The 26,097-nt window shown below is 39.4% G+C and overlaps 1 protein-coding gene across 3 annotated transcripts in view; it reads left to right on the top strand.

Moving 5' to 3' along the window:
• Positions 1-25,035, top strand: part of LOC124615943 (bromodomain-containing protein 7) — a 116,545-nt gene extending 91,510 nt beyond the window's left edge. For all 3 annotated transcript variants that reach the window (XM_047144142.1, XM_047144139.1, XM_047144141.1), the window contains 3 exons: positions 12,901-13,187; positions 14,154-14,330; positions 22,811-25,035. In XM_047144142.1, the coding sequence (XP_047000098.1) occupies positions 12,901-13,187; positions 14,154-14,330; positions 22,811-23,271 (925 nt within the window). In that variant the 3' untranslated portion in view covers positions 23,272-25,035. The remainder of the gene's footprint in view (positions 1-12,900; positions 13,188-14,153; positions 14,331-22,810) is intronic.
• Positions 25,036-26,097: the final 1,062 nt, after the last annotated feature.

The following is a 26,097-nucleotide window of genomic DNA, read 5'->3' as shown; positions in this document are numbered from 1 at the left end:
TGCTGTTGTGCGCGCTACCGCCGCTTACAATTAAAAAACAAGAGAGAGGAATCGTCTCATCAGCGAAACAATGGCAAGAGACTGCTATTTGTTGTTACTTACACTGCTGCTTTCTTTGATAATGATCAACAAGAACCAAATAATAGACTGCGTATGATAGAACATGTTCTGAACGAGAGTTAGGCGAAAATTTTTCTCCCTTTGAAAATCTTTGCGGCCGCTTCTTTAGTACGTCAAATTCTGCACAGAAATTAGAGTCGTCTTAGATTTAAAAATCTAGTCAGTTGCCGTGCTTCATTTCTGACTGTATCACTATTAGGCATAAGAATAATACGAATATAAACATGACACAATACGTATATTCTTCCGCGCTTGCTGTTGTCTCACTCTAGTTTCGTAGTTTATTAGGCAGACAGGATTTAAATGAGATAGCAGGAAACACGAAAGAATACATGGAAAATGTTTATATTCGTAGTACTCTTACGGTGAAGAGAATACTGCATGTGATTCACATTTCATCAGGTTCCTATTAGCAACCATCTCTTCTCACAGGTAGGAAAAAATTCAGAACGTAGAGTTGGCCATATTGACAAACATCCCAAACAGTTTTGCCAGTCAGATTTTCGTAGTACATTGAAATTCCGCTACATTCGAATATGAACAATACGAAATTTGTATTATTTCGTTGGATAATGAATGAAAATGCAGTGGTCGAAACTCGGGGCGGAGAAAAAAAACTAGTCTTCCATCTTCTTCTTCTTCTTCTTCTTCTTCTTTTTTTTTTTTTTTTTTTTTTTTACTGGCGCATTGGTTTTGGCGCCAGTATTTATCTTTGTGCCTACAAAGCATGCCTGTGTAGCGCTACATATATTCAACTGCAGAAGTTAGTTGTGGTGGCACCTACCAACCTTTTTCAAAACTTCCGCTTGCTTTGCACTCGATTCTAAGCCGCAGGCGGTTCTTTAGATTACAAAAACCGGAAAAAAAAAGTGTGGCTTAGATTCGAGTAAATACGGTAGTTATTTGAGATGTGGTGGGCAAAATCTGAGACATAATGGATCTCATCTCAGGGCATGGATTTAGGAAGTCGTGGCCTTGTCAAAGTAACTGATTAATACATTGAAGACAAGGATAATACTGAGTGATAAGGCTTGTGCTCCAAAGTTTTTTTTTTTATTTTTTGGGAGGGATCAACCATACCAGGATTGGATGTGACGGCCTGGAAATCTGCTTTTGAACTAGGCTGGTGGGTAATTGAGTGCTACCCACTCTGTCCGCCAAATCACTTCTGTATATAAAGAACAACAGCGGCCCTATCACACTTCCCTCGTAAACTCCTGATAATACCCTTGCCTCTGATGAACACTCGCCGTACAGGACAGCATTCTGGGTTCTATTATTTAGGAAGACTTTAAGCCACTCACGTATCGGAAATTATTCTATATGCTCTTCGGTGGGACACCGTATCAAATCTTTCTGGAAATCTAGAAATATGGAGTCCACCTATTGCCCTTCATCCATATTTCTCAGTATAACGTGAGGAAAGGACAAGCTGAGTTTTGCACGAGTGATGCTTTCTAAAACCATGTTGATTCGTGGACATAAGCTTCTCAGTCTCAAGAAAGTTTATTATATTCGAGCTGAGAATATGTTCACGGATTCTGCAGCAAACAAAAATTAGGGATATTGGTCTGTAATTTTGTGGGTCTGTTCTTTTACCCTTCTTATATGGTGGCATCACCTGTGCTTTTTCTTCTAGTTGCTTGGGCGAGAGATTCACGATAAAAGCAAGCTAATTAAGGAGCCAATGCTGTAGAGTACTCTTTGTAAAATCGAATTGGGATTCCCTCCGGACCTGGAGTTTTATTTGCTTTCAAATCTTTCAGTGATTTCTCTACGCCGGGTATGCTAATTACTATGTTGTCCTTATGGGAGTCTGTCTGATGGTCAGATGATGGTATGTTTGTATGATTCTCCTGTGTGAACGATTTCTTGAACATGAAATTTAAAACTTCGGCTTTCGTTTTGCTATGTTCAACTGCCTCACCAGGCTGGTCAACAAGGGCCTGGACGGAAGCCTTATGCCCACTTGTTGATTTTAATCCGACCAGAATTTTCTCGGGTTCTCTGCCAGATCTTTTGCTAAAGTGTCACAGTGGTAGTTGTTGGATGCTTTGTGCACAGCTGTTTTCACATACCACAAATCTCTACTAACCTTAGCTTTTCGTTATTTATGCTTTCTGTTTGAACTAAGAGTGCAACAGCCTCTACTTCCTCAGCATCTACCGAATTTTATTATTGAACCATAGTAGGTCTTTTCCATTGTTTACCCACTTACTAGACACATAACTCTCCAGACCACAATTTACAACTTAAACTTTGCCAATAATTCCTCTACATCCATCTTAACAGTAACTAAATGATGCCAGTTCACTGTCTAAGTGAGATGTTAATAACTGCTCTATCTTGCAGAGACAGTCTCCTAGTCTTCGTGACTGACTTATTAACTTTTGTTGTCGTAGATACTTTAATGACTTCATGCTCGCTAATCCCCGTTTCTTTGCTGACATTATCGATAAGGTCCAGTGTATTTGTAGCTACAAGTTCTAAGATATTTCTATAGTGTGTGAGCTGCTGAAGTAGCCATTCAAGACAATTTTCAGAAAATGTATTCAAAAGTATTTTGCATGACTGTTAACTGTACCGCAGCAATGAATCCATAGACATCCCAATGAGCACTCGGCAGGTTAAAGTCGCCGCCAACATGACTGCGTATATAAACGCTATTGACTGTAGACTTTCTTTGAATTACTCTAGAACTGTCACAGCACAATCGGGTGGCTGGTAAATGCATTCAGCAATTAACTTGGTTTCATCTACACTTGTTATATGCGACCAAATGACCTCACTGTCACGCTCAACTACGACCTCAATAGAGATCATATTTTTGTCAACCACTATGAACACTCCCTGTCCTATGGCCTCTAATCTGTCTTTCTGATATACTTCCCATTACTTGTTAAATATGTCTGCTCTTTCCACGTTCTCTTTCCAGCTATCAGTCCCAAGAATAATATGAGCAAGAGAACTTTCCTGGAGGGCAGTAAATTCAGGAACTTCATTATGAATACTTCGAAAGTTTATTGATAAAATTGTGACAGTAGAAGTTCTGTATTCTGAACTCTGTTTGACTTCCCTTGCTGCATATTGACTGGCGAGTGTTCACCAGAGCACCTCAGATTACTGCCTAGCCTTAAAAAAACCCGCATGTGCACTCCACTCTGCTACCCTAGTAGCTGCTTCCTTTATGTAGTGCACCCCTGACCTATCAAGGGAGTCCTACAAATCTGCAACCAAGACCATCAGAGTCGAAGAAGCCTTTGGTTGACACCCTCCACTCGGATCCAAACCAAAGGACCCTGATCAACTCTTGGAATGATGAAAATTGCGAGTTCTGCTTGCACCCAGCGCGCTAGACCAGCAGTCTTTACCGCCAGGGTCTGTATGAACTGAGGATCACCTCAGAAACCACGTGACAGGCATGTTTGATGCCGACATGAGCAACAAGCTGCAGACGACTGCACCCTGCATGCTTGATAGCCCCAGGCAAGACCGCTTCCACATCTCGGATGAGGCCCTTCGGCAGATGTACCAAGTGCATATTGGCTTTCTTTCCTGCCCTGAATGCTATCTGCTTAAGGGGTTCCACAGTGTGCCTGACATTGGAGCTCCCGATAACTAGTAAACCCCTCGTGCCGTGTGCCTGCTCAGAGCATGCTGAAAACCACCTGTCCCCTTACAGTGTGTGTGGGCGAGGCCAGCATCCACGATGGTCCTCCGCCTTGTGCGACGTGAACGCGTTACCACCCACGGCTCACCCTGCTGTGAGGGCTGATCCACAACATTGGGTGCACTAGGATGTGCCTTGGAGGCAGAGCACTTGGCAAAAACAAACGATACACGTGAGGTGTCCCCTGTGATGCATGAGATTCTCCACCATGCTACATCCCGAGGCAGCAGCCTGATGATGACTGACCTTATCCAAAAGTACATTCAACTATTCACAAACTGCGATCAGCTCCTCCTGTGTCCACACACAGTGTGCACACATCCTAGCCATCCTATGAAGACCAACTGAAGAAATGAACTATAAAAGCATATAATCCAAGATATGTAACTTGCTACCCTCCTGATGTGTCAGCAATGGATGTGGATGCACAGGGTGTATACGACCCGGGAGTCCGGGAATTTTTTCATCTGGGAGAAAACCAGGAAAAACCCGGGAATTTTTCATTTTTTAGTTTTCAGTTAAATTTTTGTAACTTTGACTGATAAGAACCAATACTCTAACAAAGAATATTACTGTATCTCGCTACTGCAGAATAATACCGCATCAACAAAACACGAACAAGAGAAAAAAAAAAAAAACTAAAATAAAAATTAAGTTGCAAACGAAATGCACCATATACAAGAACATAACACAGTGCTCATACAAGCGTCTGCCAACAGCAAAATGTGTCAAAGGCTTTAGGAAGACTATGCAATGTTTCATAACAACAAATTGCCTCCGATGAGCGTGACGTCACAACTGTTTACATTAAATTCGTTGTAGCGGTTGCGAATGAGCATGTGCAGATGAGTCGCATATGAGTAGTACCTTCTCCCGCATCTGGCTACAGGAGTGTGGCAGTTAGCTGTAGAAGCAATAGCAGCAAACAGCCAGATGCTATCCGGAAAAATTTTAGTGGTGTGCCTAAGCTGGCAGATTCACGTATGCGCAGCAGGCCCGGAACCAGGGGGCAGGGGCAAACCGGGATATCTGCTCTGGGTGGCAGTTTCAGGAGGGGGGGGGGGGGGGGGGGGGGATGCCAAATTCCTATTATTGAAAAAAAAAAAAGACCTTGTTTCACAAAGCACCAAGCATCCTGCGCACGTTGGTGTATCGATTACTCATATGATTTTGAACACATCCCTGTTGGCTTTTGAACATTTTTGATCAAATTCTGAGTTGATTTCTCAATGAACCGTAAGTTGATTTTTAAATGCGTGCGTAGTGTACGTGATGTCTCTGCCAGGGGAATCCCCGTCGCATCTAGTAATAAACTTTCCTGCAAACAAAAGGGGATGGGTCAATACGAGCTGAACAAATACAGCCGAAAGGGTGAATGACAATCGCTGTTTATGTGGTTGACCGGGTTTGCAAGTGATAAGCGCTGTTATAATTGCTAGCGAATTCCATAGATTCAGACTACCGGAGTGGAAGTAAACAACTAACAGGAATAACAGGAAACAAAGATTACGTATTGTCTCTCTGGGTATTCAAGAAAATGAAATTTTGACAGAAAATTTTTGGCCTGACCGCTACACTACTAAGGGACAGTTATACAATCCCTGGCTAACAGCTGTTAAAGTTATATTCTGGGAGTAGCGCGGAAAACGCGTTGTACGTACACGTAATAACGCCTAACCGGAGAATAAATGCGGGATAATTAAACTGTCGATTGTGGCAGGGTTAGTGAGTTAACCAGAGAATAAATGTTGACACTGGCAGCAATAGTTACAGAATTAGTGATGACAAGATTATTTGTTAGAACGAGGAAGGAGAAGAAATGCGAAGTCACACAAATTACAGAAGAATATGACGATTCCAAATTTATATAAAAATTTCGTGCTACTACTTTTCGATCTCATGCTTCAGAAGCTAGAGAGTATGAATGAAATATGAAACATTTCCTAACATAAACCTTTTTGCTTGTAGTGGGCCTAATAGGCATCTGTATTGGTACTTTGTGAATTATATTCTGTCATGTTATAAAAATGACCATTTGTGTCAAAACAGTTTCGTTTATTTGGTGTATGTAACAATTGCTGTAATATTAGGCAGGCCTATTTCATTTTATCTAGCAGCCAGTGACAAAATACACGTAATCAGATCGAGAAACCACACCAGTCTTGGGTGTTATTTGTATTAACAGCTTTTCTAGTATTAGACAACGACATTTCGTTTTTTCATATAGCAAAACGTTGACAAACTTTGCTGAGGTAATAGATTCTTTCCCAGAAAGGAAAGTACGCCATATAAAGCTGTGGCAAGATTAGAGAGGAAAAAAAAGCTAGGACTTAAGGACTGAAGAAATGTGTACTGTCTTGCTTACCTCTTAACTTTACTCGTTTTATGTATCATATATTTAATTTTATGCCACACAAAACAGCAAGTTATTAGCTAATAGACAATAAAGACTGCAGATTTTCTGAAGAGTTCTTGTTCTGCCGGTTACAGATAATCCCATGCAGAATGAAATGTGAGATTTTTTTAAGAGAGGCAGGATGTCAGACCGACCGACTGGGAGCAGGAGAGGCACCACAGGACATTTTAATTTCCACTGTCCTGAATATTGTTTGATAGCACGTATTACAAAATATTACACGTTTGAATTCCACAGAGCGTAATACAGAGACGTGCGATGGAAGAATGCTGTGTGAAGAGGCTTGGCACTGCACTTCGACAAACTTTAAGACCAAATAACATGTCTTATGTTCCCTCGAACATATATGTTTTATGTATGAGACTCTTCAGAAAGATGTGCGCTACAAAATAAAGATATTTTTTAATAGTCCATTTTTTTTTTAATTTTTGGTGTCCTACCTCGAACGCTCGAGGGAGGGCGAGTGCAACTATCTAATATTGTCCCGGTTCGGAAATATCGTAGATCAGGACCTGATGCACAGAGCTGTCTGAGTTGTAGTGGGGAGGTGGTAGCCTCCACGTGACCCTTGTTTACGTGAAGTGATTTTGTTGTTTCCTCTTCGTTTATTGCTCTCATGTCAGATGAAAACAAAACAGATTCCTGTGGCCGGGAGCTATCAAGTGAATTAAAATACATTCACATGATTACGGAAGGCTAAAATATATTATTAGTTTCAGATTTTATTTTGTTTCCGCCTTTCTGACAGTCAAGCGTTAATCGCCTTGCAGAACAATGAAGTTATTTTTGTCGGTTTGTGAAAGAAATTTGACTTTTATTAATATTTTCAGCTGAGGCCAATTTATTTGAAACGAAGTGTTTAGTTCCACACTATTGGCTAGTTTCAACTGTTCACTGCATTTCAAGTTCACGTTTTCATCTTCTAGCACATATGGTATTATGCCATAATCAAGAACCAAACATGAGATAATACGGTACTGGTACTCCAAGAAAATTTACATCTGAATCTGGACAAACGAATGTGCACTTTAAACTGAATTATGCGTTTTAGTATGGTTCATAAAATTCCCATGCTCCTGGAGTATCCTCTAATGTCTTGTTTCTTTTATGACATAATGTAAGATCTTTTAATGTTTTACACGTACGAATGTACTGGCTTCCTGTGTCATCGTAGCTGCGCAAGTGCGGCGATGCTTCTCATCTGGTGCGAGTATTGAAACGAATCTATTTCTACCAGGTTGCGGGAAAATATTCAAAATGGTCGTTTGAAAAACGTTATTTTCAAATAAAGTAAATTTCCTTTTACACAAGATGAATTCTGTGCGTGACTGTCCAATGAATTTCGTAAATCACAGAGCGTTTGACTCTCATTCAAAAATCAAATCTTTGAGGACGACCATTTAGAATATTTTCAGCCCAGAAGATCAAGACATTAATGTCGTTTTTAAAAATTTTAATGGCAGATTTGTGTGATGTATCTTAAATGTAACATGCGCATAAAAGATCAACACTGTGTGTGAAAGCTTATCTTCTCTTGCAGCTTGTTAATCTTAGATACCAACGTTATATGTGAAAGCTTTTCTTTTCTTGTAGCAACACTATGTATAGTAATTTAAAGCATTATCTTTTCCTATTTGTGTGTTCGCACTACTTAAGTGTTGTTGCTATTGGCTGACTGCATCACGTGTCCTATGCTCTGAATATTCGCCGTCATCGGTTGGCGAGATCACTTGACATGAGCTACGACTGGCTTACAAAAGCGAATCGCAATCTTGATTTCAATCCTTCGGAAAGTAACATGCAGCGTTTGGTGGAATAAGAATTTATACTTTCGTTATACGAAAATATGCAGTATACATGTTGCTGCACATCAGACATTGTTCCAAAACGTGTTTTATCCCCTGAGTTTCGTTTTCCCGAGGAACTGTTACTTAACACGGAAAAAGTGTATTTTCATCCGGGAGAAAGTGTATTTTCAACCGGGAAATCCGGGATTTTTTTTTCCTCGTCCACGTATGCACCCTGATGAGAGCTACATAGCTGGCTTTTCAGTGAGTAACTATTGCACTACAGACTGAATGAATTTACACTTACAAAAATGCAAGATTAAACCTCGTAAACAGAGAAACACACACGAAATTTAATAAAAATACTACATGGAAACACAGAAAAACATAAACACTTAACTTACCGATCTGTAAACATATATCAGCCGAGAGTGGGAGCCTGAATATAATTCAGAGCCCTCTTGTGACAAAGGGTTTTAACTTCTGTCAGCAAAGCAGGAAAGTCGACTGATTAATGTGCATGGTATACCTAAACTGATAATCAGAACAGAATAAAAACAATCGGAGGCATCACTTTCCAGCATACCCTCATGCAACAAAATCATTTGAGCTGTTCACACACAGATTTGTAAGCAGGAACATACATACACAAGCCCATAGAACACTAAACATTACGTGATTGAAATCAGCTTCTGTTTTATATGAAACAAATACAAATGTGGAATCATTTGCTCCAAACGGTATTACAGATACATGCCAAAATAAAGCAGTGTACAAGCAACTTACAGTGCAGTTCAAAGAGCACAAGAAGTTGTGATAATGAACACAGGGCAATGAAGCCAGCTTCTATACCATGTCAATTCAGATGATTCCGAGGTTCTGGCGTATGCTAGAGCACAGTTATTTCTACTTGATAATAATCACGTAGTTAGTATTGCAGTATTGGGTTTTACCTGTAAATAATTTTATAGCCAGAAGGCAACCACCATGTCATCTACAGAATTTTACATGGTGACATGCAGCTTACAGAAGTTAATATTAGCTTTTATTGAGATATCTTGACTATATTACTTTGCAAGGTCTCTAAAACTTTTCAGTTTCCAGGCGCACACTTTACTGCTAGACTATTAGGTGCACCCATAAACATAAGCGGAAAATATTGTCTTGTGAATCACACTTTCAAATTAAAAATGTGGGGTTTTACACCATATTTTCTCATGTTGAAATTCACTGCCAGGCCACTTAGAGTGCTGCTGCTGTTGTCTCTTTCTGTATTGTGATGTGGGCCTTGCACTTCTTATGCTTTGGTGTTCTATGCTCCAGCCAGGCTGACGACGTGGTCGAGCAAGTGGAGAAAGTTGTTTTGGAGGATTACTGAATGGGTGTGGGACACATCAGTCTCAAAGTAGGCATTTCTGTGGGATGTGTCCACACAGTCCTGCATGAAGGTGTGAAAATGAGAAAGTGTCCCGTAGGTCATTGCTATGAATGCTGACAGGTGATCACAAGGCTTTCATGTGGCATGTTGCCAGGCAATGTTGAGGTGTGATGATGGCATGAGTAGTACTTCCTTTCCATCAATTGTGACGATGGATGAGACATGCATGCCATTTTTCAATCCTGAAACGAAGCACCAGGTAACTCAGTGGAAGCACACACACTCATTGCCACCAAAACAATTTTGGGTAAGCGCCAGTGCTTGGAAAAATGATAGTGGTCATGTTCTGGGACAGCGATGGCATAATCCTTAATCTTTGCATTTCAAAGGCCACTATGGTAATAGGCGCATCCTACCAAGATATTTTGGAAGGACAAGCTCCTTACAGCATTGCATGAAAAATGCTTGGAAAAGACACCACGTGTGCTCTTTCACCGAGGCAGCATATTCTGCAAGTGCGACACTGCTGTTTCTCTTTGTGATGACAACTTTGAAGTATCTCTCATGCCCCCTACTCACCTGACCAGGTTCCTTGTGCCTTTTATCAGTTACCAACAATGAAAGACACTCACTGTGGTCACACGTTCACTAACCATGCCACTATTGCAGCAGCGATATTTCCAGTGTTCAAACCAGACTCCCAAAGAGGCATTTAAAACAACCATGGAATCATTACATCAAAATTGTGAAAAATGTGTATGGCTGCTGGAAAATTATACCTAGAAGTGACACTATATCCACAGTTTTGGTGTGACTTTTTTGTGAGAGAAAAAAATCTGAAATATTATAATTGGAATGCAGCTTGTATTGTTTAACTTATTTGTTCTCAACAACACTATCAAATATGCTATTTCTCTGTTTTTGCTTCGGCACTCTGTGTGTAGTATATGTTTTTTAAAGTTATATACCAGTCTTGTATTGCTTTTTATGATTTTTTGTTTGAAGATGGGCTTGTAAGCTGAAAACTGTTCCACTGAATAACTTAATACTGTAGAATGTACACAGTTTGTGTTTTACATCTATAAATGTGACGTTGTTCTACGAAGTATTGAGGGAAGAAGCTGAAACTACATCTATGTATGCACCCTACAAAGTGCTGTGAAACACATGGTAGAGGGTACTTAAGACAGTATCATATCTTGGGGGTTTTTTCCCATTCCAATCACAGTTGGAGCACAGAAAGTATTGACAGCTTAAAGCCTCTGTATGTGCTATAATTTGTCTAATCTTGTCTTCGCAAATCTTATGGGATTAAAAAATGTAAAGGAATTGCTGGTAATTGGTGTATGATATCTGATTTCACAGATAGTTCTGCCTCGGGATCTTTACTCATCCTATTGGTTGTATTCCACCCATAATTTTTCATGATTGTAATAGTAATAAGAATAATAAGCAAACACCTGTCGACCCCCACACCTATGGCAGTGCTCCATGCCTAATTTGACACTGCTTTACTGTATATCCTAGCAGCCTGAACTGTGCAGTATCTAAGCTGTGAAGTGGAAATATTGCATGACACACAGTCAATACTGCAAATGATCATGTGTGGAGGTTCTCCCGCTGTATGCATTTCCACAATAAATGTCAATTAAGTACAAGAACAGAAACAGGGCCTACAGTGTATTTATCTTATCTCATTTATACCTGTCAGTTCGTTATCTGCCATTTCAGTCATGACTCATGATGACGATTATTCGCTCATATTCATGATGAATAATATTATTACGTTTACAGTTTTCTCCTTCATCAAAGCATCTCTTGTCAAATATTTTTTTCATGTGACCTACCATTTTCCTCCTGTATTCTAATAATAATAGTAATAATAATAATTTTTAAAAAATAATAAAAAATCACACATTTTCTTCAGTCTTTTCTTTCTTTACAAGATTCCAAATCAATTCTGTGTTGTTTAATTCTGGATGGTGTGGTGGCAATCAAAATTAAGTAAATCTAGTTTCTTCCAAAATTTCGGCAGTGAAATAAACAGAGTAGGTCGGTGCTAAATAACTAATGTTAAAAGCTCAGTTTTCATTAGATCTTGCTCATAATGTATGCGATTACTGGCCAGCCGTGGCATTATTCCTCTTTTCTGGCAAACTATATGAATGTGGTTCATTTTCATAGTTCTTGTGTGACTAGGAGCATTATCAGAAATGACTGTTCTTCTAGGCTGTAATCCTGAAATAAACTGCATCTTTATGTGTGTTCTGAAATTTTTAAAATCCTTGTTTGGATGATAGTCCAAATTTTTGCTGTTTGAGAAGAGCTCAAGGGACAAAACTATATGTTGGCCGTTACTTCTGTTTGTCAATTCTCTTCACACATTGTAATTTTACCAATATTTGTTCACTCTGTAATTTGTATGAAAACACATTGTTATAAACTACTGGCTGCTTTGTGATGCTTCCTTAATGTTATGGGCACTTTCTGCTACTATGTCATCTTTGTTCACACATGATTTCTTGTCTGTTCTGCCACCTTGGAAAACAAAACCCCATAGACATGAACTTTTTTTCCCAGAGCGTCTTTTCTTTGTAGTTTTGCGAGTAGGACTGTGAAATTTTCATGAAGTTTGTATTTCCTTATGTTGGTCTTACTACTGCAGAAATTGCTACCTAATAATACATATCTCCATCATAAGTGGAATATTTACTGTGTGCACTTTGCTTCTTCTTTTATGGGGTAAATACTTGAATCCCACCCTGCCCCGCGTTGTGTCCCTTCTATAATTAGCATGCAATCGACTTCTTCCAGTTTAACATTTTCTTGCGCATATCATCAGCACTGTCACTCATTTCATCTTCATGCCATCATTAACAGCAGGCTTTCATACCTGTCCAAGAAGACATTTTCCATAATCACTTCCCATGCTTGCACTATGAGATGACAAAGCACACTACTTTGAACTGGAACATGGTTGTGCCTAGTCATGTAATCAGCTTAGTTCACACTTTGACATGATGAATAGTTCACTTTATCGAGTAACAGTAGCACTTGATGTAGTCGTATTCGTTAGTAAAGCTCATTACGTGTGTTGCTATTTTTTTCACAGCTTTCACTCTCTGCCTGCCTGTTATTTTACTACCGAGCGAGGTAGCCCAGTGGTAAGACACGACTCATATTCGGGATGACAGTGGTTCAAATGCCCTTTGGGCTATCTAGATTTAGGTTTTCCATGGTTTCCTCAAATAACTTAAAGCAAATGCCTGGGTGGTTCCTTTGAAAAGGATGTGGTCAAATTCCACTCCCAACTGAAGCTTGAGTTTTGTCTCTAATGGCCTTGTTGTTGACAGGACATTAAACTGAGTATTTTCCTTCCCTGTTCTTTTCCTTTGTTTCCTTGTTTGATTTTTACTCATTTTTGTTACTTACTTTATTTGTTTGTTGCATAGGATCACAGTGACCTGTGCTCTATGATCAAGCATTCACAAATGGATATTAAATGATGATATCTTCATTTATTTTTCAGCATTTTGGATTTTGCCAAGGATAACGATTATACCCTCACAATGGTAGACAATCTTCTGGACCTTTTGACTAGTGGGGAACATAGCAAAACAAAAAAGATTTTGGAGGAAAGGCGAAAGTTACGCGAAGAGGAGGAGAAAATAAAACAGATGTTAGAAGGCAAAGGAAATTATTCCAACGTAGTAAATAATGAAAATGTGCCGCCTTTGAAGGAGAAAAAAGTGGATATGAACCAGCTTAAGACAATAAAGGATTTTGGTTTAGATACTTGTTTTCTTGACGTATTAGGTGAGTATACTGTGTTTCTATTACGTTGTTGTTGTTGTGGTGTTCAGTCCTGAGACTGGTTTGATGCAGCTCTCCATGCTACTCTATCCTGTGCAAGCTTCTTCATCTCCCAGTACCTACTGCAACCTACATCCTTCTGAATCTGCTTAGTGTATTCATCTCTTGGTCTCCCTCTACGATTTTTACCCTCCACGCTGCCCTCCAGTTCTAAATTGGTGATCCCGCGATGTCTCAGAACATGTCCTACCAACCAATCCCTTCTTCTAGTCAAGTTGTGCCACAAGCTCCTCTTCTCCCCAATTCTATTCAATACCTCCTCATTAGTTATGTGATCAACCCATCTAATCTTCAGCATTCTTCTGTAGCACTACATTTCGATAGCTTCTATTCTCTTCTTGTCTAAGCTATTTATTGTCCACGTTTCACTTCCATACATGGCTACACTCCATACAAATACTTTCAGAAATGACTTCCTGACACTTAAATCAATACTCGATGTTAAAAAATTTCTCTTCTTCAGAAACACTTTCCTTGCCATTGCCAGTGTACATTTTATATCCTCTCTACTTCGACCATCATCAGTTATTTTGCTCCCCAAATAGCAAAACTCCTTTACTACTTTAAGTGTCTCATTTCTTAATCTAATTCCCTCAGCATCACCCGACTTAATTCGACTACATTCCATTATCCTCGTTTTGCTTTTGTTGATGTTCATCTTATACTCTCCTTTCAAGACACTGTCCATTCCAAGTCCTTTGCTGTCTCTGACAGAATTACAATGTCATCGGTGAACCTCAAAGTTTTTATTTCTTCTCCATGGATTTTAATACCTACTCCGAACTTTTCTTTTGTTTCCTTTATTGCTTGCTCAATATACAGATTGAATAATTGATTCTATTATGTAGTTTATATTAAATAATGAAAAATTTCATTTCTACATTACATTTCCATGAAATTTCCTTTCAGAGAAGTCATTTTATCCCAGTGAGCAAAAAGCCGGTGATGAAGCAATGCAGTCCCAGTTAGAACAAACTTCATCTCTCATTCAGAAGCTGCAACAAGTTCAGAATGACAGGTTGAGTCTTCCTCCACCTATGCATTTATCACAAGTACCACATGCTTCAGATGGAGAAGTTCATCTAGGTATGTATTTTTACACTCTCTCTCTCTCTCTCTCTCTCTCTCTCTCCCTCACACACACACACACACACACACACACACACACACACACACACACACAATGAAACCAGGAGTCTCGTCTCCAGACAACCTCTTGGTTTTACTTTTTCTGGTTGTAGATTATTCATTCAAAGCTATGTAAGTGGAGGCTCAATGCATTGGCATCACTGGTGTGTTTTTTTTTATCAGAATAAGACATCAAATACAATTCAGTTAGTTGAATCTGGCATAATTTTAAAACTCTACAAATTCAGGTGTTCTGTGGACCCAGGTCCACTGTTACTGATGTTATTATGAAGTGAACTATTCTAAAAGCACTAAACCCATTATCTGCAAAGCAGTCATCAGATCATTTGTCATTTGGTGCAGTGGACTTTCACTGCAGGTCAGGTACAGAGGACAATGACTGAACAATCCGCTGAGAGCCAATAGGACTCAGCTGCCCTAAAGCTACTGAACACATCATCATCATGAGGTGAAACTTGGTGAGGATAATCCTGACGTTCTCGGTGATCTGTGGGGTAGTGGAAGATCTTTTAAAATGGTGTGGAGGCAATATCTAGGTGTTTTTTTTTTTTGGGGGGGGGGGGGGGGGGGGGGGACGACAATTTTGGTTGGGCTGTGTTGTGTTACAACAGCCTTAATTTAATTTCATGTTCCTTTCTACACATATGTACTGCATTTGAACATGATCGTCTCTATAATGCCCATTCACGATTCCATGTTACTTGCGCTTGAAATGTGTACCATATCAGCTGATCGATTCAAAGCACACACGGCCAGGAGTTGTTAGAAATGGAGGGGAAAAAATCAAACAGCCCCTTTCTCATATCCTCTAATTCCGCAGTAGCTATTGTACTTATCCTTCTACTCCTGAGGCAAGGAAAATAATTAATGTGTGTGTAAATATTTTTATTTGTTACTATTTGTGTGCAGGAAAACTACACTCCTTCTAAGCTCTTATCTTTAGATGAAGTTTTTTAGATTCAGCTGCTGTTACTTACTAGATGCATCCATATATGTTATAAAAGTGGATGTATGTGTATATGTTCGTATGTATGTATGTACGTTCCGCATCTACACCTATACCAGTGGGTCGATTTCATCCAAACTTGGTGCATGTATCGCATGCTGTCTTGAAAGAACCACTGGATAAAAACCACCATCTGCCTGATATGAGCTCACATATATTGAGCTGCATGGAAACAAAAACTACAAGGTGAACTTCTAGAGGAGTACAGGTGTTATACAAGTTGGGGCAAATAAAAGTGGGCTGGAGAACAGAGTTCCAAAGTACAAAGAAACACAACAGAGGAAAGAAAATACTATACTAACCAGACTGTAGCAGATGTTTAAAGTGACCACAATTCATCTCTTGGAACTTCTGGGCCCTGGTCAGCAAGGTGATGATGGCTGCCAGCTGCAGTGGCCAAGCAGTTCTAGGCACTTCAGTCTGGAACCGCGCGACCGCTATGGTCGCAGGTTCGAATCCTGCCTCGGGCATGGATGTGTGTGATGTCCTTAGGTTAGTTAGGTTTAATTAGTTCTAAGTTCTAGGGGACTGATGACCTCAGATGTTAACTCCCATAGTGCTTAGAGCCATTTGAAGTTTTTTTTTTTTTTTTTTTTTTTTTTTTTTTTTTTTTTTTTTTTTTTTTTTTTTTTTTATGATGGCTGATAGAAGCTTGACTGCTGGAATTGCTGCAGTCTCGTCCTAAATGTTCTGCTGTAGTTCTTGAAGACTATGAGGGTTTTTGCGATACACCTTAGACTTGAGGGCTCCCCACACAAAGCAATCACACACTGACAGGTCAGGTGACATAGGTGGCCAGCTAGGGCAGTGATCAGACTGACCTCTACCAACAACTCTGTCAGGCATGTGCTCCAAGATTCAGTCGGCTGTAGGGGCATTTGCTCCATCCTGTTGGAAATAACCATAGGCCTTTTCTTCCTCCAGTAATGCTGCTGCAAGTAGTTTCAAAATGTTGGCTATATGGTGCGGGCCACTTTCATTTGCCCCACCCTTTATGTGTTCAAATATGTTTGAAATACATTAGATTGCATTGAAATATATGTGAGCAAGGCCATGGGCAAAGAGCTGCTCCTAAATCCCTGGATCGATTTCAACCAAATTTTGTGCACTTGTTACTTACTATCTGGAAAAACATACTTTAGAGTTAAAAACCAGCAACCTTCTATTGGGGTGGGAGTGATAACATGGAGAGACAAGGGGCCAGGAGGAGATGGACAAAGAGTGGGAAGGAGGAGATGGGCATAGATAGGCGGGAGGAGGAGACGGACTGAGCGGGGATGAAGGGGAATTGAACAGAGAGGAGATGAAGGGGAACTGGACAGAAAGACTGGGACACTCAGATGTTTAGGACGGGTGGTATGGACAGAGCATCGAGTGACATTATACTGAGTGCACTATCCGAAAATTACCTTGAGCAATTAAACAGAGAACTGACTCGCGGAGATAACATCTTGGACCTACTGATAACAAACAGACCAGAACTTTTCGACTCTGTAAGCGCAGAACAAGGGAATCGGTGATCATAAGGCCGCTGCAGCATCCCTGAAGGCCGTTGCAGCATCCCTGAATATGGGAGTAAATAGGAATGTAAAAAAGGGGAAGGAGGTTTATCTGTTTAGCAAGAGTAATAGAAGGCAGATTTCAGACTACCTAACAGATCAATATGAAAATTTGTGTTCCGACACTGACAATGTTGAGTGTTTATGGAAAAAGTTCAAGGCAATCGTAAAAGATGTAGTCAATACCTTCGCTGCGCAGTGCCGATGGTACTGTTACCGATGACAGTGCCGCTAAAGCGGAGTTATTGAATGCAGATTTCCGAAATTCCTTCACCAGGGAAGACGAATGGAATATTCCAGAATTTGAAACACGAACAGCTGCTAGCATGAGTTTCTTAGAAGTAGATGCCTTAGGGGTTGCGAAGCAACTCAAATCGCTTAACACGGGCAAGTCTTCAGGTCCAGATTGTATACCAATTAGGTTCCTTTGAGATTACGCTGATACAGTAGCTCCCTACCTAGCAATCGTATACAACCGCTCGCTCACCGATAGATCTGTACCTACAGATTGGAAAATTGCGCTGGTCGCACCAGTGTTTAAGAAGGGTAGTAGGAGTAATCCATCGAACTACAGACCCATATCATTGACGTCGGTTTGCAGTAGGGTTTTGGAGCATATACTGTATTCAAACATTATGAGTCACCTCGAAGGGAACGATCTATTGATACGTAATCAGCATGGTTTCAGAAAAATCGTTCTTGTGCAACGCAGCTAGCACGAAGTAATGGCCACTATCGACAGGGGATCTCAAGTTGATTCCGTATTTCTAGATTTCCGGAAAGCTTTTGACACCGTTCCTCACAAGCGACTTCTAATCAAGCTGCGGGCCTATGGGGTATTGTCTCAGTTGTGCAACTGGATTCGTGATTTCCTGTCAGCAAGGTCATTTTTTTCTTAGTAATAGACAGTGAATCATCGAGTAAAACTGAAGTGATATCAGGTGTTCCCCAGGGAAGCATCCTGGGCCCTCTGCTGTTCCTGATCTATATAAATGACCTGAGTGTCAATCTGAGCAGTTCTCTTAGGTTGTTCGCAGATGATGCTGTAATTTACCGTCTAGTACGATCATCCGAAGACCAGTATCAGTTGCAAAGCGATTTAGAAAAGATTGCTGTATGGTGTGGCAGGTGGCTGTTGATGCTAAATAACGAAAAGTGTGAGGTGATCCACATGAGTTCCAAAAGAAATCCGTTGGAATTCGATTACTCGATAAATAGTACAATTCTCAAGGCTGTCAATTCAACTAAGTACCTGGGTGTTAAAATTACGAAAAACTTCAGTTGGAAAGACCACATAGATAATATTGTGGGGAAGGTGAACCAAAGGTTGCGTTTCATTGGCAGGACACTTAGAAGATGCATCAAGTCCACTAAAGAGACAGCTTACACTACACTCGTTCGTCCTCTGTTAGAATATTGCTGCGCGGTGTGGGATCCGTACCAGGTGGAATTGACGGAGGACATTGAAAGGGTGCAAAAAAGGCAGCTCGTTTTTTATTATCACATAATAGGGGAGAGAGTGTGCCAGATATGATACGCGAGTTGGGATGGAAGTCATTAAAGCAAAGACTTTTTTCGTTGCGGCGAGATCTATTTACGAAATTTCAGTCACCAACTTTCTCTTCCGAATGCGAAAATATTTTGTTGAGCCCAACCTACATAGGTAGGAATGATCATCAAAATTAAATAATAGAAATCAGAGCTCGAACAGAAAGGTTTAGGTGTTCGTTTTTCCTGCGCGCTGTTCGGGAGTGGGATGGTAGAGAGATAGTATGATTGTGGTTTGATGAACCCTCTGCCAAGCACTTAAATTTGAATTGCAGAGTAATAATGTAGATGTAGATGTAGAAATGCGTTTCAGACAGGTACGTGCTGAGTAAAACTGTGAGGGACGGGAAAAACCCACCGTGGTTCAACAACAAAGTTAGGAAACTACTGTGAAAGCAAAGAGAGCTTCACTGCAAGTTTAAATGCAGCCAAAACCTCTCAGACAAACAGAAGCTAAACGATGTCAAAGTTAGCATAAGGAGGGCTATGTGTGAAGCGTTCAGTGAATTCGGAAGTAAAATTCTATGTACCGACTTGACAGAAAATCCTAGGAAGTTCTGGTCTTACGTTAAATCAGTAAGTGGCTCGAAACAGCATATCCAGACACTCAGGGATGATGGTGGCATTGAAAGTGAGGATGACATGCGTAAAGCTGAAATACTAAACACCTTTTTCCAAAGCTGTTTCACAGAGGAAGACCGCATTGCAGTTCCTTCTCTAAATTCTCGCACAAACGAAAAATGGCTGACATCAAAATAAGTGTCCAAGGATAGAAAAGCAACTGAAATCACTCAACAGAGGAAAGTCCACTGGACCTGACGGGATACAAATTCGATTCTACACAGAGTACGCGTAAGAACTTGGCCCCCTTCTAACAGCCGTGTACCGCAAGTCTCTAGAGGAACGGAAGGTTCCAAATGATTGGAAAAGAGCACAGGTAGTCCCAGTCTTCAAGAAGGGTCGTCGAGCAGATGCGCAAAACTATAGACCTATATCTCTGACGTTGATCTGTTGTAGAATTTTAGAACATGTTTTTTGCTCGCATATCATGTCCTTTTTGGAAACCCAGAATCTGCTCCGTAGGAATCAACATGGATTCCGGAAACAGCGGTCGTGTGAGACCCAACTCGCTTTATTTGTTCATGAGACGCAGAAAATATTAGATACAGGCTCCCAGGTAGATGCTATTTTCCTTGACTTCCGGAAGGTGTTCGCACAGTTCCGCACTGTCGCCTGATAAACAGAGTAAGAGCCTACGGAATATCAGACCAGCTGTGTGGCTGGATTGAAGAGTTTTTAGCAAACAGAACACAGCATGTTGTTATCAATGGAGAGACGTCTACAGACGTTAAAGTAACCTCTGGCGTGCCACAGGGGAGTGTTATGGGACCATTGCTTTCCACAATATATATAAATGTCCTAGTAGATAGTGTCTGAAGGTCCATGCGGCTTTTCGCGGATGATGCTGTAGTATACAGAGGAGTTGCAGCATTAGAAAATTGTAGCGAAATGCAGGAAGATGTGCAGCGGATAGGCACTTGGTGCAGGGAGTGGCAACTGACCCTTAACATAGACAAATGTAATGTATTGCGAATACATAGAAAGAAGGATCCTTTATTGTATGATTATATGATAGCGGAACAAACACTGGTAGCAGTTACTTCTGTAAAATATCTGGGAGTATGCGTGCGGAACGATTTGAAGTGGAATGATCATATAAAATTAATTGTTGGTAAGGCGGGTACCAGGTTGAGATTCATTGGGAGAGTGTTAGAAAATGTAGTCCATCAACAAAGGAGGTGGCTTACAAAACTCTCGTTCGACCTATACTTGAGTATTGCCCATCAGTGTGGGATCCGTACCAGATAGGTCTGACGGAGGAGATAGAGAAGATCCAAAGAAGAGCGGCGCGTTTCGTCACAGGGTTATTTGGTAACCGTCATAGTGTTACGGAGATGTTTAGCAAACTCAAGTGGCAGACTCTGCAAGAGAGGCGCTCTGCATCGCAGTGTAGCTTGCTCGCCAGGTTTCGAGAGGGTGCGTTTCTGGATGAGGTATCGAATATATTGCTTCCCCCTACTTATACCTCCCGAGGAGATCACGAATGTAAAATTAGAGAGAGATTCGAGCGCGCACGGAGGCTTTCCGGCAGTCGTTCTTCCTGCCAACCATACGCGACAGGAACAGGTAAGGGAGGTAATGACAGTGGCACGTAAAGTGCCCTCCGCCACACACCGTTGGGTGGCTTGCGGAGTATAAATGTAGATGTAGATAGGGAAGAGGGAGTGATGAGCAGAGAGGGGGAGAAGGTGGTGAACAACGAGAGAGAGGAGAATGAGATGGATAGGGAGAGGGGTAGAACGAGACGGACAGAGAGAGGAGGGAGTAGGAGATAGAGTGTATGAGAGGAGTAAGAGAGGAACTCATAGAAATTTGGAGTAAGTACATACTCTGCCAATGCTGAGTACTCAGCTAATAGTGTTACACTGAGAACCGTGGGCTGTGCAAATATTTGATTTGGGCTGCAGTTTGACACCCTTGAATTAGAGCATTGATTGGGAATGAGCCCTATATGCTATTAATTACACTGCATGTTTGGAATGAACAAAAATGGGGCTGCAGAGCCGTTCGGTTTTGTGTGTGTGTGTGTGTGTGTGTGTGTGTGTGTGTGTGTGTGTGAAGTAATAATTACAAATACTAAAAAAGCAAATCATCATAGCTTGTATCTCTGTAGTACTATATGCTTCGACTCCTACAGCCTCCATAAGTATTGAACTCATGATGGGATCTTTGAAAAACTGTGTGTGAATGAATAATGGAACAAAGATCTCCATAACAGTAGCTGAAAGGGACAGTAAATTAAAATAATTTGCTTTTACATGAATGCTTTATCTATGCAGAGATTGGTTGTCCTTGACAAAATGTTCAAGTTCAAGTCACATTGAATAGATGCTCTTAACTATTTCTCATAACATTTTGATTATTTTCATCCCAGCATTAAGTTTACAATAGAAGTAGAGCGTAATGGAAGCCCTCATATATTGATAAAAACTCCAGGACATTGTGCTTACAGTAAACTCAGAAATAAGAACCAGTACCTCCATGCACTGTTTGAATATGCCAACTGAGCAAAATTAGAGCTCTCCTTGGTTGTCTTAATAATGATTTGAGGTCGAGGAATCCTGATGTATATAAGATACTGTATCAGTATGGGAAAGCTTATATTGGTTAGACAAGAGCATTGCTGCTACAACCTGGTAAATCCACCATAGTGGAGATAGTTAATATGTTCCTTTATTAGGTTGGTGGATAGTAATAATCAGTTTAATGTAGATGAGAGCATTACGTAAAACATTTAATCTGCATTAACCTGCATCAAAACAAAATGCAACCTGGCTTGGCTGAATGAAGTTTTTATGGCAATTTAAAATAATGGTAAGTCATTCTAGCCAGTGGTTACCACATGATAGTGCTGTATGTATACATTACATTAGAGGCAAACTTAAAGCTTTTGGTTCTTAGAAGATTGCTCTCTAATATTAAAATCACTCCATTAAGATTAAGTAATAGCACATCATATGAAGATGATGGTCAGTGTACATTAACAGACACTTCTGCTCCTGTTTGTTAGGTTGTAGGTTACAGTCATTAACAAGTAGTGTCCAATATTTCAAGCGCCTGCTCCGGTTTGTTGCCAACGAAAACTACCAATTTTAATGGAGAGTACTTTCCCAGGAAATCCACAATCATGTTCCCTTTAAAATGATTCAGTGAGGTAACGAACTGAAAGACTGATTTTTTAATCATACCACACCATAAATATATAGAGAGGAAATGTCAAATATATGAATATACTTATTTTAAGAACGAAATGTTTGCTTTGCCTTAGTGAGTAATGATGAGTGTTGCTCATGTTCTAACGGATGAAAATAACTTCCTTGGTTAGTATAACTATGTGAATCAAATGGAAGTCAGTGATTTCTCTGCAATAGATTTACAGTCACCGAACAGCTTTCAGCTTCACACACACACACACACACACACACACACACACACACACACACACACACACACACACACACTGTTCATATTAAAATACCACATATCTTACTATTATACATTATGGCAGTCTATAAATTAACTTCACAACAATCTTATTTTATATTTCGTAATAAATGTGCAATTTAGATACACACAACAATTTTATTTTAGTTATTCCATGCTCTTAGTTACTTTCCCAACAAATTATTTTCTAATAATACACTATCGCTATTTTAACCACATTTATTTTGATTGTATTTCAGCGGATAGAATAACAGAAAGTCTTAAGGATATGGCTAAAAAGCTGCCACCTGCTTCAGTTGCTCCTGTTCCATCTATAAGGAAGGCGATGGGAATTTTGCCAAGTGAAATTGTTCCTCCAAACATAAACTTTGAAAAGTTACCTATGGCTGTCAGAAGTCAGCAGGTAGTGAATCAGACCAGTGCAGTTATGATGGACGTTGATAATGTTGTACAGAGTGCATTAACCCAAACAAGTGGCAGTGAGATGCCAGTAATACTTAGTGAACCCTTAGCAAGTGGACATGTAATAGACGTTGGTGTGGAAGGCACTTCATCACATGCAGAGCATAATGAAGCATCTGTCAGCCTTGTGCCAGATTTAGAATCAGAACTGAGGGAATTTTTAGAAAGTGAACCTGCCCTTAGTAACTCTCCCCTTCATGACGACAAAACAATAGAAGAGATTCTTTCAGAATCATGATATAATGCTCTCCCGTGGGATATTTTTGATGACAGCTTACAATTTGATGATAAGAATGTCATTTGAATTCCATATATTTTATAAATTACACTTTATTTAAAATATGACAGAGATTTGTTGTTTATAGTATATGAAATACATACATCAAGTTTTATGATTTTAGATAATTTATTTTAACTGTAAAACTCAATTCTAAGTTGAGTTTGTTGTAAAATATTAAAACACTTAACAGACTGTTTATATATATAAAAATCCTTATTTTTTACATTGTAATGGAAAGTCTTAACATAAAAGCCAAATGTCAGTACTTACTCAGTGTTTGTTACAAACTGTCAGGCATTGCAAAAAACTGTGATATCCAGTAGAATGAAGTGTCAGTGCTGTTAAATCTTTTTGGGATAATTGTTGGAGGAGAATGATGGCCCACTGTAAGTATGGTACACTTGAAAGAATCTAATGTTAAGTTCCTGTAAGAGGACAGGAATATGGTGCTTGGTGTTATCCTTAACTTCATGTAAAAAAAATCATTATTGAATTAGACCCAATCCTAATGCTCCCACCAAATGCACTGTTGTACATGTTGTTAATGTGTAAATACATTTAAGGTATCATAGTAATGGGGAAAGTTGAATTGTACTACAATAATGGCTGTCGCCTGAAATGTCCTATTCTCCAGTCTCCAAACCCCATATGTCGGCAACTATAGACATTAACTTCCATCTGCTGTGATGAAGAGCTTCCCCATTATAAAATATTTTATTGTTATTCAACAATATTTTTGTATAATCACAGCTTCTCATAGTGAAGGCAGTATGCCAGTCAGTCACATATATAACCCATAACACCCCCCCCCCCCCCCCCAAAAAAAAATAAAAAATAAAAAAAATTGTTTCAAATAGTATACAGTTACTTCGGTGTAATTCTCTCATCTCTCCCTCCCTCTCTGTAGTTTCCCCTGTATAGTTTAGAAATATTGTGAGATAAATTATTACTGCTGATATTAAACGTCCTTAATTTTCAGTAAGAATGAATTCCACATAAACTATAAAATTCTTTCTTAAAAATGTGGATTCATTGGATGTTGAGTGATCATTTCACCTGTTTGCAGGTGTGTACATTACACCAAATTTAAATTTGAACATTATTATATTAAAAAACTGTCAGCTTGTGATATAACAAGCTTGCAAATTTTTATAGACACTGGATCAATCATTCTTGCATCATAGCTGTTTCATGTGTAAAGTGTGTTCACATTAGTTCTAGTTCATGTCTGTTCAAAATGTCACTTGAAATATCATTAAATAAGATGTTTTGACTGTGTGACATGTAGGAGATTGTGCCAAATGTTTTTTCTGGCTTATTCTGATTTAGTTCTGTTGTACTAAAAATTAAAAATGTATTTTGCTCAATGTCACTTTTCTTAATACAACTTTTCAAGTATATAGCAAAAATCATATTGTAGCATACAAAATGAGTGTCAGTAGAAAAAAACTCTCATTGATCTGTAAGTTTCTGTAACAATGTTATAAGTGTCACCTTAAGAATAACAATAGCACTTCCAGAATTTTGAGAGCAATTTTAAGAAATATAGTGTATGTATGTATTAAGTTGTTGTTTAACTTCTTATTCTATAAATGATGTATGTGATATATCAAAATGGTGTGGAACACATCAATTTTACAAAATCTGCTTGTACATAACTTGAATGTAAGTATGGCTGTATGTTAGTTGTACACAGATACCTACATAAATACTTTGAGAAATTTTTGAAGTTTAATAATAGTCAAAAACTAAACTATCCTTTCACTTCCATTATATGTACAGTTGAATTGAAGTTGGAATTGCATATATAGAGTAGGAGGAGTTGTTAAGTAGAATTTTTTTATGAAACATCAAATTTTTTTGTACATCACATTTTGTGTCTCATTGATTTGATGGAGATAATTAAGACAAATTTTGTTAGGTGGATATTTAGAATGTGTAACTGTTATCAATCTCTTTCAAACAATGAAGTAGATGTTTATGAAAAGATTAAACCCAGACTTGTGTGTGTCATATGGAAAAATTATGCCAAATGTTGCACCACAATGCACTAACCCATAAAATTAGGCAAGATAAGTTATTGATCGCCATGTTACACAGTAAGCACTGAAGTTGGACTGTTTGATGGGAGTGACACAGTGCTTTTATTTTATTTTTTGTCAGTGCGACGTATAACAATATCGAACTTTTCGATTTAATTACTAAATTCTGTTTATACACTATGTGGCCTCAAAGTCTATGAATACCCCACTTGAACATGCTGTATGTGACATCAGGTTATACATCCAAGAGCATAAAAATGTAGGTTCAGTGTGTCAGTATCAGAGAAAGGTTTTCTGCCGAGGGGGGGGGGGGGGGGGGAGGAATCATTGGCAACAATTAAGTTGAAACACTGACAAATTTTGGAAGACTTGAATATGGCCTGATCCACGGTTAACAATTTTGCTCAAAACTGGAAAACTCAGGGAACCACTAAATATAATTATCATTCACACATAATTGCCTTTTATGAGGAGAAGTATGAAGTATTCTGGCGCCGTCTCCGGCAGCTCAACCAGTGGTCCATTCTGGTCCAAGCTACTGGAGATGGCAGTGTGTGTGAGGTGTGCTTGCTTCATTGAATGAATGTGTATGTGTTTCCATTTGCAACGAAGACTTGTGGCCGAAAGACAATGTGTAAGTATCTTTTAGGTGTGACCGTCTGCAACATGTCGTCTATATAGTAAGTGGCAACGTACCTCTTCCTTACATTGTTGTATTCCAACCTCAAGTTTCCATTTTTTA

This window comes from Schistocerca americana, chromosome 5 (assembly GCF_021461395.2).
Source record: "Schistocerca americana isolate TAMUIC-IGC-003095 chromosome 5, iqSchAmer2.1, whole genome shotgun sequence".
NCBI classification, from domain to species: domain Eukaryota; kingdom Metazoa; phylum Arthropoda; class Insecta; order Orthoptera; family Acrididae; genus Schistocerca; species Schistocerca americana.
Note: the sequence above shows the minus strand (reverse complement) of the source record. Positions and strands in the feature narration are given on the sequence as shown.